Here is a 13,200-nt window from a genome sequence, read left to right as displayed (position 1 = left end):
ATGTAGGGAAGGGGTGCTCTAAGGTATGGCATGCACACAGTCAGCACAGCTTCATCAGCCCCAAATTACCATCAGCAGAGACACTATCACTCTAGGAACCTCATCACCCTGTCCAGTGATCACTAGCAGTATCATGAGGGGTCAGGGTGATTCAGCAAGTAGGCAGTAGTAGGGAACCTCTAATTAGTCTTTCACCATTACAAATCTCCAGGCCATACACTCTGAAATTACACTTTAAATTCAAAGAATGTCTAGGAAAGATTTTCCTTTCCTATGTGAATATACTTGCAGATTCTAATACATAATAGAAAAGCCTGATTAATAGTCCTTACCCCTGAACAAAAAAACTCTTTAAGCAAGTAAACGGCCCGAACATGTCACTGTCCGATTTGGAGAGTTAATTCCAAGAACACTGCAAATGGATAGCTCCTCGAAGAGGGAAGCTGTATGAAAAAGTTTTAAATTCTTGAGCATTTGAGCCAATAGAACTAAGTCACTTTTTGGTAGTGAACTGGGAGAGGGCGAATCACAGGTGTCTGGCCAGCTAATGGATAACAGGCATTAGAGGATTCAGTCTGTGCTACATGGCATAATTGCGGGTCCTCTGAGTTAAGCTTGATATGTTTATATCGTATGCTCAGTAAAAGTCCTGCATCTGCAAGCCTCTCAAAATGTATAGAAACTCCTTTTCATGTTTGAAGGGTTTAGGGGTGGCATTCCAAATGGTGGATTCATGTACTTGAAAAGATTTGAGAGCTTGATATGAAGCTGGACAATAGATTCATTCAGCTTGATAGATAGTAACACTGACATACAATGGTTAACATTATGTTTCTTTCATCAAGACCAACTGTCGTGAGACAAAGTGTAATTTGGTCTTTACTCTTATCCTGAATATGAATCATGCACTATGCCTCTGGATTATTTGAACCTAGACACATGTCCTTGTAAATGCTGTTAGAGCAAGCCAGGCAGGATACCATCACAAAGAGTGAATTGTATGTTTTAGCAAAAGAAAGGGGCGACTGCTTGTCTTTGTTGTCGACAGTAGATGGGACTTCTGAGATAGTCAGTATTGGGATTTCTGTCCCACAGCATAGACAGAAGCAGAGTCAATATTAAATCAATAGGTCACATATATCCAGGGGGCATTGTGTTTGAGCAGCATACCATTTCCTACATCTTTGCAAAGCCAAGAAGCTCCGACATCAGTCTATACTTAGAATTATGTAACTGATTGCTTGCTTTCGACGATTGGGATTATGGTGGCCAATTTCTTGGTGACTTCACCTGTGGATATCAACGCTTTGACAATGCAAATGTGAGGAGAACTATGCTTTGACGTCAATGTTGATAGCTTTTAAACTGCTAAACAGATGTGACTTGATGAAGAATATTTGGAGGGATCTGTGTTTATGGTCTGACTTGACAGCACAGCACAACTGTGGCCTAAAAATTATGTAAGCATCACTAGGACAGGGGGTTTATCTCCATCCACATGTTGGGAGTCAGGAGTACATGTTTTGATTGGGCAGAAGTTGTGTGATTCACAAAAGAAGTGTTTGCTCTCCACGCAGCTGTGATCATTTTGTTATTTATCAGGTTGCCTAAGCTTGAACTTGTAGGGGCACACACATTAAAGTGTCATTGGTAATTAAAAAATATTTGTTGTTTTTCTCTGGCAGCAGGACAGATGGGAGGAGGGTAAATCATCGCACCTTTGATAAGTTGCTTAAGCATGTTTTGCACTAATGTTTCCACTTGTTCGTCAGTAATGTCTGTGTTATTTATACACTTCAATCAAAGTGCTATCCAATGACCACCACAGATTTCAGGTGTTTGCGTGGACAAGCTTGTGCCAAATAGATCGCGTTTTCAATTGCAGCACACCCATCCATTCCCTTGAGCCATTTTAACCAGTAGGAACATTTGGGATATCCATTGTTTTGCTATGTCATGTTTTGCAAGTAGAAATCCTTAGTTTTTAAGAAATCTTATGCATCCCTCTTCTTTTACAAGTACTATAAAGACTACATTTGGGTACAACGTGGTTGGAATCTGCAGTATCTCAGTCAACGTCCCAGCTATTGTGGACCAATATCTTCAAATTATTGAGCAAGACCATTAAGGATTAAGGATTAATGTTGAGTGCTCTTCATTGAAGAAGGTGACCCAGATATGGTTTGCCCAGAAGGGAAGCCGGTACATTCAAATATTAGGTTTTGGGGTTGATGAAAATAACATGCCTAATTTGTTGTCACTCGAGTTGGTTTGTCGCCCTGGAAGGTTAAGGAAGTCCAAGGAAAGTCCAAGTCCTTAATGCCTGCTTGAGAATAGTTGTTAAATTGGTCTACAGCCCATATGTTCAAGTGCCTCTAAATAAAAGACGAAAGTGCCTGTGTAAGAGAGAGAGACTGGTCCCTGATAGCTGCTGGTGCAGATTGGAATGTATCTAATGGTGAGGGATAAGAACACCAGTCTGAGCCTTAGGCTGAGAGGACCGCTTGAATGTTGAGCATAGAGATGCCTTGTTTAACTTAGCAAGTTAACCGTAGATTTGTTACACATCAGTCCAATGATTGGATAAAAAAAATTGAATCACCCTGAAACGCAATGCAGAGATGATGATATTGAGATTGTGAACCCCACTGGGCTCGATCGTCACTCCTACCCGCTCTGGTCCGACGCAGTAACCAGTACCGTTGCGCGGAGGGCGGGATAGGGAGAGCCAGGCACTTCCGGGGGGCCGGTTAGCAGTCTAGTTGTTGTGCAGGCAGGCATAAACAAAGGGGCCCCTGAGGTCGCGTTGCGGTGAGTTGGGCGGTGGCAGAGCCCTGTTGCCGCTTTCACGATACCGGCTGTCTTTCACAGTTTTTTTATCCTGAGAGTATGTTAACGCTGCGGTGCTCAGCTCCTGCACTGAGCTTTTAAAAATCTTAATTTTAAATCCAGCTTGGGGGCAATCCTTCCCTGGAGGCTGTGTCCTGGGCTCGATCGTCACTCCTACCCGCCCTGGTCCGACGCAATAACCAGTACCGTTGCGCGGAGGGCGGGATAGGGAGAGCCAGGCACTTCCGGGGGGCCGGTTAGCAGTCTAGTTGTTCTGCAGGCAGGCATAAACAAAGGGGCCCCTGAGGTCGCGTTGCGGTGAGTTGGGCGGTGGCAGAGCCCTGTTGCCGCTTTCACGATACCGGCTGTCTTTCACTGTTTTTTTATCCTGAGAGTGTGTTAACGCTGCTGTGCTCAGCTACTATGTGATGTCACTATATATCACCGTGTGATTCTAGACCCGCAGGTACTTTTGACTCATCTTCCCAGTGTTTTGGTGACCCATGGTTTTATCAACCCTCTCCATGTCAGTGGCCTGACTAAATTGGCCCGATCAGTACTAGCCTCTTAGAGTTTAGTCAATGCTATAGTCGATAACGGTACAGGCGTGCTAATACTATCCTGGCACGACTGATCCACTCCTGTGGAGCAATTACTTGTTAGTAATTAATTTATGCTGATTTTCCAATTGCCCATTGTGTGCCCACCCTGATTTTAGCTTGATTCTCATCCCGCGGAATAATATAGGTTCCCTTTATTTATTTTCATTAGGTTGCCTGCCCCCACCCCCGGTTTGGTCCTGAAGAAGACCCCACAGCAAGGGCACAACCGATCCCTGCATTTAATAGAGGGTCGAAACGTCGACAGCTACCTTCCTTTTGTCAACTTCACGCCTTTATTGTAACAAAAATTGTACTATGTGGAGTATGCCATCTCATTTAATTGCTTGAACCTCTGGTCATTTTTGTTTCGTATTCAATTCGTAAATATAATAATGCTACTTGTCTGATTTTATTGTCACCAATTGCTTCTATCCTCACATCCTCACTTGACTATCACCCCCCTTTCCATCCTGGGCACCACGCAACCGTCCTACATTATATGAAAAATTGCTTGGTATATTGAATATACTTTATCCCATTGTGAATTAAAACAGTGTGGATACCTGATTTGTTTTGTGAGTTTCAGTCCGTGATTTGTGTTTATTAATTCTAGTTCACACTGGGACCCCTTTCTCCTAGTACTTTGCGAATGTGGCAGGAAAAGTGGTGAATGAACAAATGACGGCCTATATTGAGGAATATGATCTTCTCCACCCCACCCAGTCCGGTTTTCGAGCAAGTTACTCGACAGAATCAGCTCTGCTTTTTGCCACCGAATCCATCAGGCAATTTGTGGACGCAGGTCAAACTGCGGCCTTGTTCCTGTTGGATCTAAGTGCCGCCTTTGACACTGTAGCTCATCACAAGCTGGTGCAATGTCTGAGGAATGGAGGGGTGTCTGGTAGTGCCCTGAGTTGGCTAAAATCTTTCTTGTCGGGGCGCTGCTTCCAGGTGAGACAGGGTGAACATTATTCTAGAGTCATCAAGCTGAACCAGGGAGTGCCGCAGGGCTCGACCCTGAACCCGACCCTGTTTAATCTCTACGTAGCTCCCGTCGCGGAGAGGTTTGGGATCAGGGTCGTATCCTATGCCGATGGCACGCAGTTGGTGGTCTCCCTGACCCAGGCACCAGAGACGGCTGCCTCCAACTTCATGGCATGCATGCAAGAATTGGCTGCATGGATGGCAAAGAACTGCCTGTAGTTGAATGGCAACAAGACAGAGGTGCTTGTGGTGGGAAGGGCCCCGACTGTGTGGTCATCGGCATGGTGGACCCAGAATTTGGGGACGACACCTACGCCCTGTGCGCAGGCAAAACATTTGGGAGTGTGGTTAGACCCCAGCCTTTCCTTCGACTATCAAACCAGGTGGGTGGCAGGCGCCTGTTTTGGGATCTTGAAGGTCCTGCGTAAAACCCTGGAACTACTGCCTGTGGCGGCTAGGAAGATCCTGGTCCATGCCTTGGTGACGTCGTGCCTGGATTATGGCAACATCCTCTATCTAAGTGCAACGACCAAGTGTATGCTCCGTCTGCAGGGAGTGCCGAATGAGGCAGCCCGCTTAATCCTGATGCGCCCGAGAAGGTCGTCTGCAAGGGCAGCTCGGGCTGCGCTACACTGGCTCCTAATAAAAGAAAGAGTCGTTTTCAAGGCACTCTGTGTCTGTCACCAGATCCTGCAGGGAAAAGCCCCTTCGTATTTGTCGGATCTTTTGACCCTCTATATCCCCACACGTCAGCTGAGGTCAGGTGGGGTAGGTTTGGTGTGTGTACCTGCTATCAAGAGAGCCAGGATGGGAGGTCGGTCTATCCGCCTACTGGCTGCCAAGCAATGGAATGCCCTCCCGATGGAGGTCCAGGAGAGCTGTTTCAGAAAAAAACTAAAAACTTACCTCTTTCTCCGTGAAAAGTAGGGTGGTGGTAGTGGGTAACTGAATCCTGGCTAACTCTACCGCAGCGCGGGGACTCACTGGTCTTAGTGTAACCATTGCGCTTTATAAATGTGCCTATTATTTATTATTATTATTACTAAAGTTACATGGTTGTCCTCATTACTTACTGATAATCCTCATTACTCTTAGTCCTACTCGTTCTCGACCCAGTCATAAACACATGAGGTAGAATCCAAGCACAGGCAGGAAAGGCTTGCTAACCCCACCCTCCTGCTAAGGGTTATAATAAATTAGCCATACCTCAGCGCTTCCTGAAATACCAAGCACACAAAGGCCTGATACCGGTAGGGTAGGTGGGAAGTACAATTTGGTCAAGGACAAATAAGAGTAATGAGGGTTACCAGTAAGTAATCAGGACAGTACCTCTATGCCCCTCGTCCTCGACCCAGTCATAAACACATGAGGCATACCAAAGCAGACCCCCAACAGTGAAGGCCTTTGGAATACCACCATAAACAAAAAACAGACACCATACAGGACAAATGTGCACCACAGTGAATTTAACGGCATGGCCAAACAGATTAAACAGGAGCAGCAGGACCCACAGCACGAAAAACAGCACTCCCAAAATGTAAATGGTCATTCAGAGAGTAATTCAAATGGTAATGTCTGATAAATGTAGACTCAAAAGCCCAAGTCCCAGCATGATAGATTTCATCCAAATTCACACCATTAAAGGCGACCCAGGAAGTTGAGACACCTGCAGTGGACCAGTTCTGGACATTGAAAGAAGATAGCAAGCCAGAGCCCTGATACGCCAAAGTAATGGTGCCCTTAAACCAACACCCCAGGGTCATTTAAGAAACAGCCTTCCCTTGACCTGCAAGACAAAGATTGCCTTTTGGAAAATTCAGGAGGAAACCGTGGCTTCCTAGTGTACGCATGGGCAAGTCCAGATGCTGCTGCATCATCAGAGCAGACTGGGTCTGAAGCAGCCAGTCTTCCAGGTATGGAAACAGTGAGACCCCTGAATGTGAAGATGAGCGACCTGGGGAGCTACTAGTTTGGTGAAGACTTTGGGTGAGGAAAGCTGGCCAAAAGGTAGGAAACAAAACTGCCAAAGATGACCCTGCATAGAGAACCGCAGATACCCCTGGAACCTCAAACCCATAGGCACATGCAGCTAAGCATCCTGAAGATCCACTGGAGTCATCACAAAGCCTGCCTGAATCAATGGAATAATTTGTTGCAGGGTCTCCATCTTGAAAGGGATTTTCCGTACATACCAGTTCAGGGGCTTGTTGTTGATCACTATCCACAAACCCCGTAATCTTCAGGACCAGAAAGATGACTGAATAAGTGCATTGACCCCTCTTCGACCTCGGTACAGGGACAATCGCCTTTTTCTGGAGCAGCAACTGAGAGCATTTTTTGGAATCTGTGTCCGTACAGTTCCAGGCAAAAGGGGGGGCGGACACAAACACGATCTGTTAACCCCAGTAAACAACCGCAAAGGTGCACCACAAAGTTTTTCAAATAACAATTTTGTTAATAAGTTACGTAAAGGTGATGTTTTTCTTGTTTTTCAAAATACTTTATTTTCCAACGTTAGCACCATACAGCAGACGCGTTTCGTCCCTATGGGACTTCTTCAGGGCTTGTAAAATGGAAAACAGTGCTTTCAATTCGAACCTTCAAAGTAGGAATTCTGTGTGGCGCCTTTCCCAATGTCAATGTCTTTGTGAAGAGTTGAGGAAGGCCTGGGCTAAGTCTCTTTCTATGTAAGGAGTTGAAATCAGATGATGTGGGTGATACGGACTTCGTATGGTTGTGTATCAGCTCTGCCACATAATGAAGATGAGTTTATAAACAATCAAGGTAATCTGTGTTGGTTTCTATTGTTCTCTGGCTGTACAAATATGTCAACCACTAGGACTTGTATGTGGGCACTGGGGACCAGTAGGCCGATCGTAATAAATCGTCCTGTAAACATCCACAAAGCCTTCACCTTCTCCGAAATCCGTAATCCGAGCAGCCCATCTGGTAACCCCTCTTCAGAACATACAGAACCCATCTGTCTGAGGTCATTATCCGTCAAGCCATCAGGAATTGATGTAGTCTCCCACCAACCTCTGCAATCATGACAGTGGCTCCCTGGACAGCGGCATCGTCAGGAACGATGACTACCAGTCCCGGAATCTGGATGAGATTTCTGCTAAAATATGCCATGGAAACCCTTCCCCTAGACCTTTTGACCCCTGAAGATATTCCGATGTCGCCGAGAAGGCTGACGAAAAGATTTTGCTGAAGAAAAGGAGGCCTGTTTATGCTGCTTCCTAAAGAAAAATTAATGCTTCTGCTCCTTGAAAACCATTCCTCAAGGTCCTTCACAAAAAAGTCTAGGATCCAGCAACCGCAAAGCCATTAACCTTTGAGCAGCATCTGTGTTTCACCCCTTCAGCAACAAGTTGTGCCTGGCCTTATTGGAAGCCCCACAGGACAAGGCCAAAGCTTTTTCTGAATCAAAAGCAATTTACGAAAGAAACTCAGTTTGACGTCCCATGTACTCCAACAACTCAGGACAATGCTCTCCCTCCTGCATCCTAGGGAACAAAGTCTTGAAGTCAGATAACAATGACTGTGCAACATATGCTCCATAAACCCCACAATGAATGGCAAGATGAGACCCCCGCACACACCTTCTTCAAAGTGGAGCAATTTTCTTATCTGCACCTTGTTTCTGGACATTATCCTCTGCCATGGACAGGCGCCCCACCTGCTAGCCACAATACAGTCCACATGAACTGTCTCTATCCTACATGTCAATCAACCGATACAGTTTAGACATGAAGCGAGGCATCAGGATCCGCTCAAGATCCTTCCACTCATTTTAGAGGACATCCTTCACAAGCAGATGAATGGGTAGTGATTTTGTAGATTGCTGCCTAAATTGAGGCAACACCATGTCTTTAGACGTGCTGCCAACTTCTTCATCAGGGAACCCCATGTTGTCACTAACATGGTACAGAATGTCCGTCAACATATCTTTAGAGACAAATATCCCTTTATGGTCCATCGCGTCCAATGAGGACCCATCAGAAGAATCAGAACTGGAAATGTCAGACTATAGTTCCTGCCCACCTTCTTACTGAGCACCAGCCTTCTTTTTGTGCTTCAATGCAGACAAAGTCTCCAAAACCATATTTTTCAGTCCCCTGTCCCTTTGCAGACAGGAAACAAAACCAGAAGTGCTGAATTATGGCTAATGTATTATAGCCCTTGGCAGGAAGGGGCGGGGTTAACAAGCATTTTCTGTTTTGTTTCCTGTCTGTGACGTTACACTACCTCATGCATATATGCATATATGACCAGGTCAAGGACAAGAGACCTAGAGCAAATGACACATATAATTACATTCTAGCTGTTTAAGGTTGGGAAGGTCTATTTAGTAACTTTCCCCTGAGAGGCAGGGTTAGGTAGGTCAAAGTAATGATTTTGATCTAAGACAGAGTATTGGTGGAAAAAGATAAAGAAGGTTTTTTTTTAACCTTTTTGGGATATGGCTAGTTTGCCTTTTTTCAGGGAATAGTTGTAAGTGGAGTGACTAGACTAGTGACTGTGGAGAGGTGTGGCTCACTGGTTAGAGGCGGCAGACCTGTAAGCAGAGAACGGCCCGGGACCAGGGTTCAATTCCCGACGCGGCAGGGTCTTGGACCAGGGTCAACGGACTCGATAATTCTCGCCTCAGTGCCTACTCTAACCAGGGAACACACTCGGTAACTCTGGGCATTAAGCTTGCTTCATCTCTACAACGGTCCCTCGCAGACGCCAGGGAATGCCTGGTTTCACCCTGGAGATACCCAGAAAAGGACCATATCACAGGGAAAACCAGGACGGGTTCCCCAGCAGTCTATAGCGCCAGGACACTCGGGTAGAGTAACAGTGCGCTTTACAAGTATCCCACATTTACATAGAAAATAATCTGTTCCATCCGCTATTTGTCATTGAAGGCAGGTAGATACTTTTGTGGATGTGGTTCAATTACCACACAAATTCCAATCCGGTGGTGGTAGGTACACTTTAATCAATCAATCAGGGGGTTTAAAGCGTGCTACTCACCCACAAGGGTCTCAAGGCGCTGGGGGGGGGGAGGATTGGAGGGGCAAGTTTCAGATTAGCCGAAGAGCCAGGTCTTGAGGCTCTTCCTGAAGGTGTGCAGAGTAGGTAAGCATCTGATGTTGACTGGGAGCTCGTTCCAGGCTGTGGCTGAGATGTAGGAGAAGGCTCTTCCACCCGCTTTGGTTCTGCTTATGCGCGGGGTTCCTGCCAGGGTGAGGTTGGTGGAGCAGAGGCTCCTTTTGGGTACATGGAAGGAGACTCTTTCGTTGAGGTATTTGGGTCCGCTGTTATATGTAGCTTGAAGGTTACTCGCTTCTCGACGGGGAGCCATTGGAGGTCTCACAGGTGTTCGGTGATGTGCTCATGCTGTGGGATGCCAGGGACGAGTCAGGCTGCGGTGTTCTGGATGGTCTATAGTTTGTGTAGTACTTCCCCTTTCACCTAATGCTCCTGGAAGGTAAAACTTTCTGTAGTTTAGATAGAGATGTAACAGTATGGGAGTAATGTAGGTAATCTCCCACACTGACATGTTCCTGGATCACAGGAAGTATTGGTGCTGAATGTAGCCCACGAGCACTTAATTGTTAGGCAGGTCCCCAATGAATTATAAAAGAGGGCTGGATATCTGACACGGTGAGTAAAGACCTGACAAGGACAGTTCTGAGCCTCAGTACAAAGAAGGGTTGAGTGGGGAACGTCACTGCAGAAGGAGGCCATAACAATTTACAGAGAACCTACTCCTGTGTATATTCTATCTGGGGCATATTCAGGGAACCATGAGGCTTAGAAAAGATGGTGGTGCACCACTGCCTAGAAGCACAGGTGACAGTGGCATAGAAACATGGAGATTTTCAGATGTTGTTTACAAGATCTGAAAGATTTGCTCAAATTTTAATGGGGTATATGGGAAATAGGCTAGAGGGACAATACTCAGCAGTGATGTGCATTTGGTGCTCTGAAGGAAAGACAGGATCCATACAGAGTTGGGCCAAACATAGGGGCTCAAAGGTAAAGCAATGGGCGAGTGGGTGTAGAGGAATAAATATGATAATCAGCTCACACTGTCTAAAAATATTAGATATTATGCAAATGACACGTTTGGTTTAACCTTATTCTTGGATCCAGATCCACGTAGTTTTGCCAGGATTCAGCAAGCAGATGACAGAGCTTTACCACGATGGCTAGTGTTGCTCTCCAGTGATGGAGAATGTATTGGAAACATTCCTACTCTTGCTTTATTATGGTCAGATTGCAACATAGCCAACCACTGGAACGACAATACAACATCTGAAAGAAAGATGCCCACCTTTCAGAAGACGCTAAGCCAATAGATTTCACATGTTTGCCTACCTGTGAGGTTGACAATCCAATGGCTATCACAGAGAACAATGCAGTGGTGGTCACGCATGCCCATTAATTGCAGAAATGACAGTTCAATGAAGCTCAAATGTATAGCCCTACTCCAGAGTATTTTAATTTAACATTACCGAAGTTAAGAACAAAAGCTAAGTTGGAACAACTCTCACTCTTGCTGTATTCTTGACGATATTAAATATTCTAAAAAGTTCAAATATCAAAATGTCGTCCCGTGTACATTAGTGCTTCTTTTATGCATTATGTAAACAGCTGAGATGTGGACAATGATGGGGTTCACGTTATACAAAAGCTCAACTAAATAAACAAACAAACATCACATATTTTCCCCAAAATTAAAGACCGACCAGCCACAATTGTACACCCACCCCTAAGTATAACAATCCAATAGACGAATTATGTTTCATATCGCCATGGCAACGATCCAATGGATGTAACTGAATCTTTTCCCTAATTCAATAGGTGCCACAAATGTCCACCTGCCAGATATAAAAACCCCCCACTGGATGTCACACACCTACTCTATCACAAAGAGTAAGTTAAAGGGTATCACACATTTCTTGATCTCTTTGGCTCCTCGTTGGGCATACAGAGAGCCATAAATTAGAAACTACAATACCTTAGTCAATCACAATTCAAGGCACACCAGTCACATCCTATCTCATGCAGTGCCAATTCAATGGGTATGACAAATATTCACCTCTCCCAGAGACTGGGTATTTCAAAGGCCCGTATAGAAACGAGTGATGAGATCAGAACAGTAACATATTTTAAAGAGGTGTGGGGAAAGACTCAGGTAAGCAAGTATAATGCAAGAGCACAAAAAGGGGTGGAGAATAAATTGGGTTTGTGGGGCTATTCGCATTAATAACATGTGCATAACAGTCCTCCTGCAAAGTCTGCAACTATGTATCTCTCTATATCAATCCAACAGAGCACAGTACAAGAAATCCCCTTTACATCCTTCCTTGTGGTACAAAGCAGCTTATCCCAGAAATGTACTGCAAAGAAGCAGTCCTTAGCCGGGCCAATAGGGGTAAAAAGGGGTCACTCTGTTAATTTCGTGCATTAACGCCCACTACGAGCCAACGTCCCCTCCCCCATTTATTGCAGAAGCGAGGCAAATCCAACCTGGTCAGACATCTTCCAGGTGCCTCTTTCCCTCGTTGCAGGGAGCTTTCCAGCAGAGGTTAAAAAGGGACCATGTCACGGGGACCTGCTAGCCAGACCCTTGAGCGCAGTTCTTGCCCCAGGCCCGCTCTGAAGCAGACCAGGTACACAGCGCCAGATGCCCCCTGCTCTGGAAGAATAAGTACCAGAAGGAAAAAAAGGCACAAGAGCCGTAAAAAATAAGCTAAAACACAAGCTCGACCCACTAATGATGCGGATAGGCTAACATCTAAATGTGCTTTCGAAACATTTAAAAGATGTGCATGCCACAAGCGTACGCTTTCACATGCGTCTCTCTAAGTGTGTATTATGCCATAATGCTGTATGTTTTAAATCACACACATCTGGAAAAGACTAAGCATCATTGTCTCATCATTCCTTAACGAAAGTTTATGCGAGACTCTAGAGTTATATATTTTGCTTTAGTGTCAACTTGGATTCATTGTCATATTACAAACACACATACACATATATATATATGTGTGTGTGTGTGTGTGCATGTGTGTAGTAAAACGTTTTCATTAATATTAAAGAAATAATAATGTTAACGTTTACATTTTATCATTTTGAAACAGACATTGTTTTATTAAAAAGAAAACTTATTGCACGCTTTGAAGGGAACTTTTTGCACAACCCTGACCACTTCCCTATAATAACAATAGTTTGAGTACAAAAAAATATACTTTTAAAAATTCACCTTCAACCCAATATGTTAAAAGTGAAGTGAAAGACGCACACGTAAATGATAAACGTTCTGGTCTTGATAACCATTTAATTCAATTATTTATTTACTATAATTTGCATTTCAAACAGTGTGAACGATTCAAAATAGGGATTTTGTTATTTGTTTTTAACTATCAAAAGATGTCAAGCACCTTACAAGATGGCTGCGGCAATTACTAACATCAGCGAGGGGGCGCTCTGCTCGTGCTGTATAGCTCTCCTCCTTACATTAAGAGCGCAGAAAACCAGCGGCATCGTTCTGAGGCGTGTGACACTATTGCCAGTGTTTAAGAAATACTGCTTTCAATTAGTGGTGAAAATTAAACATACCTTCCCAAGATATCTGACGCGCCTTCCTTCCTAATCATTCGATATTTAAAAAGTTATCTCGCAGAGTCCTTGAAATAGATATACACATAGGCGCATGTACATACATATTGAGCCTCTAGAAATGAAGTTGTTGCACTTGCTGCTTTCATCAGATCATGTTATT

General features: G+C 44.6%; 1 protein-coding gene across 1 annotated transcript in view; it reads right to left on the bottom strand.

The window, feature by feature from the left end:
* The window catches only part of LOC144781883 (uncharacterized), a 210,169-nt gene extending 198,048 nt beyond the window's left edge, over positions 1 to 12,121 (bottom strand). Inside the window, exon 1 of the mRNA XM_078660933.1 lies at positions 11,946 to 12,121. Within this exon, the coding sequence (XP_078517059.1) occupies positions 11,946 to 11,957 (12 nt within the window). The 5' untranslated portion in view covers positions 11,958 to 12,121. The remainder of the gene's footprint in view (positions 1 to 11,945) is intronic.
* Positions 12,122 to 13,200: the final 1,079 nt, after the last annotated feature.

This window comes from Lissotriton helveticus, chromosome 9 (assembly GCF_964261635.1).
Source record: "Lissotriton helveticus chromosome 9, aLisHel1.1, whole genome shotgun sequence".
Classification (NCBI taxonomy): domain Eukaryota; kingdom Metazoa; phylum Chordata; class Amphibia; order Caudata; family Salamandridae; genus Lissotriton; species Lissotriton helveticus.
This window is presented reverse-complemented; position numbering and strand designations above follow the sequence as displayed.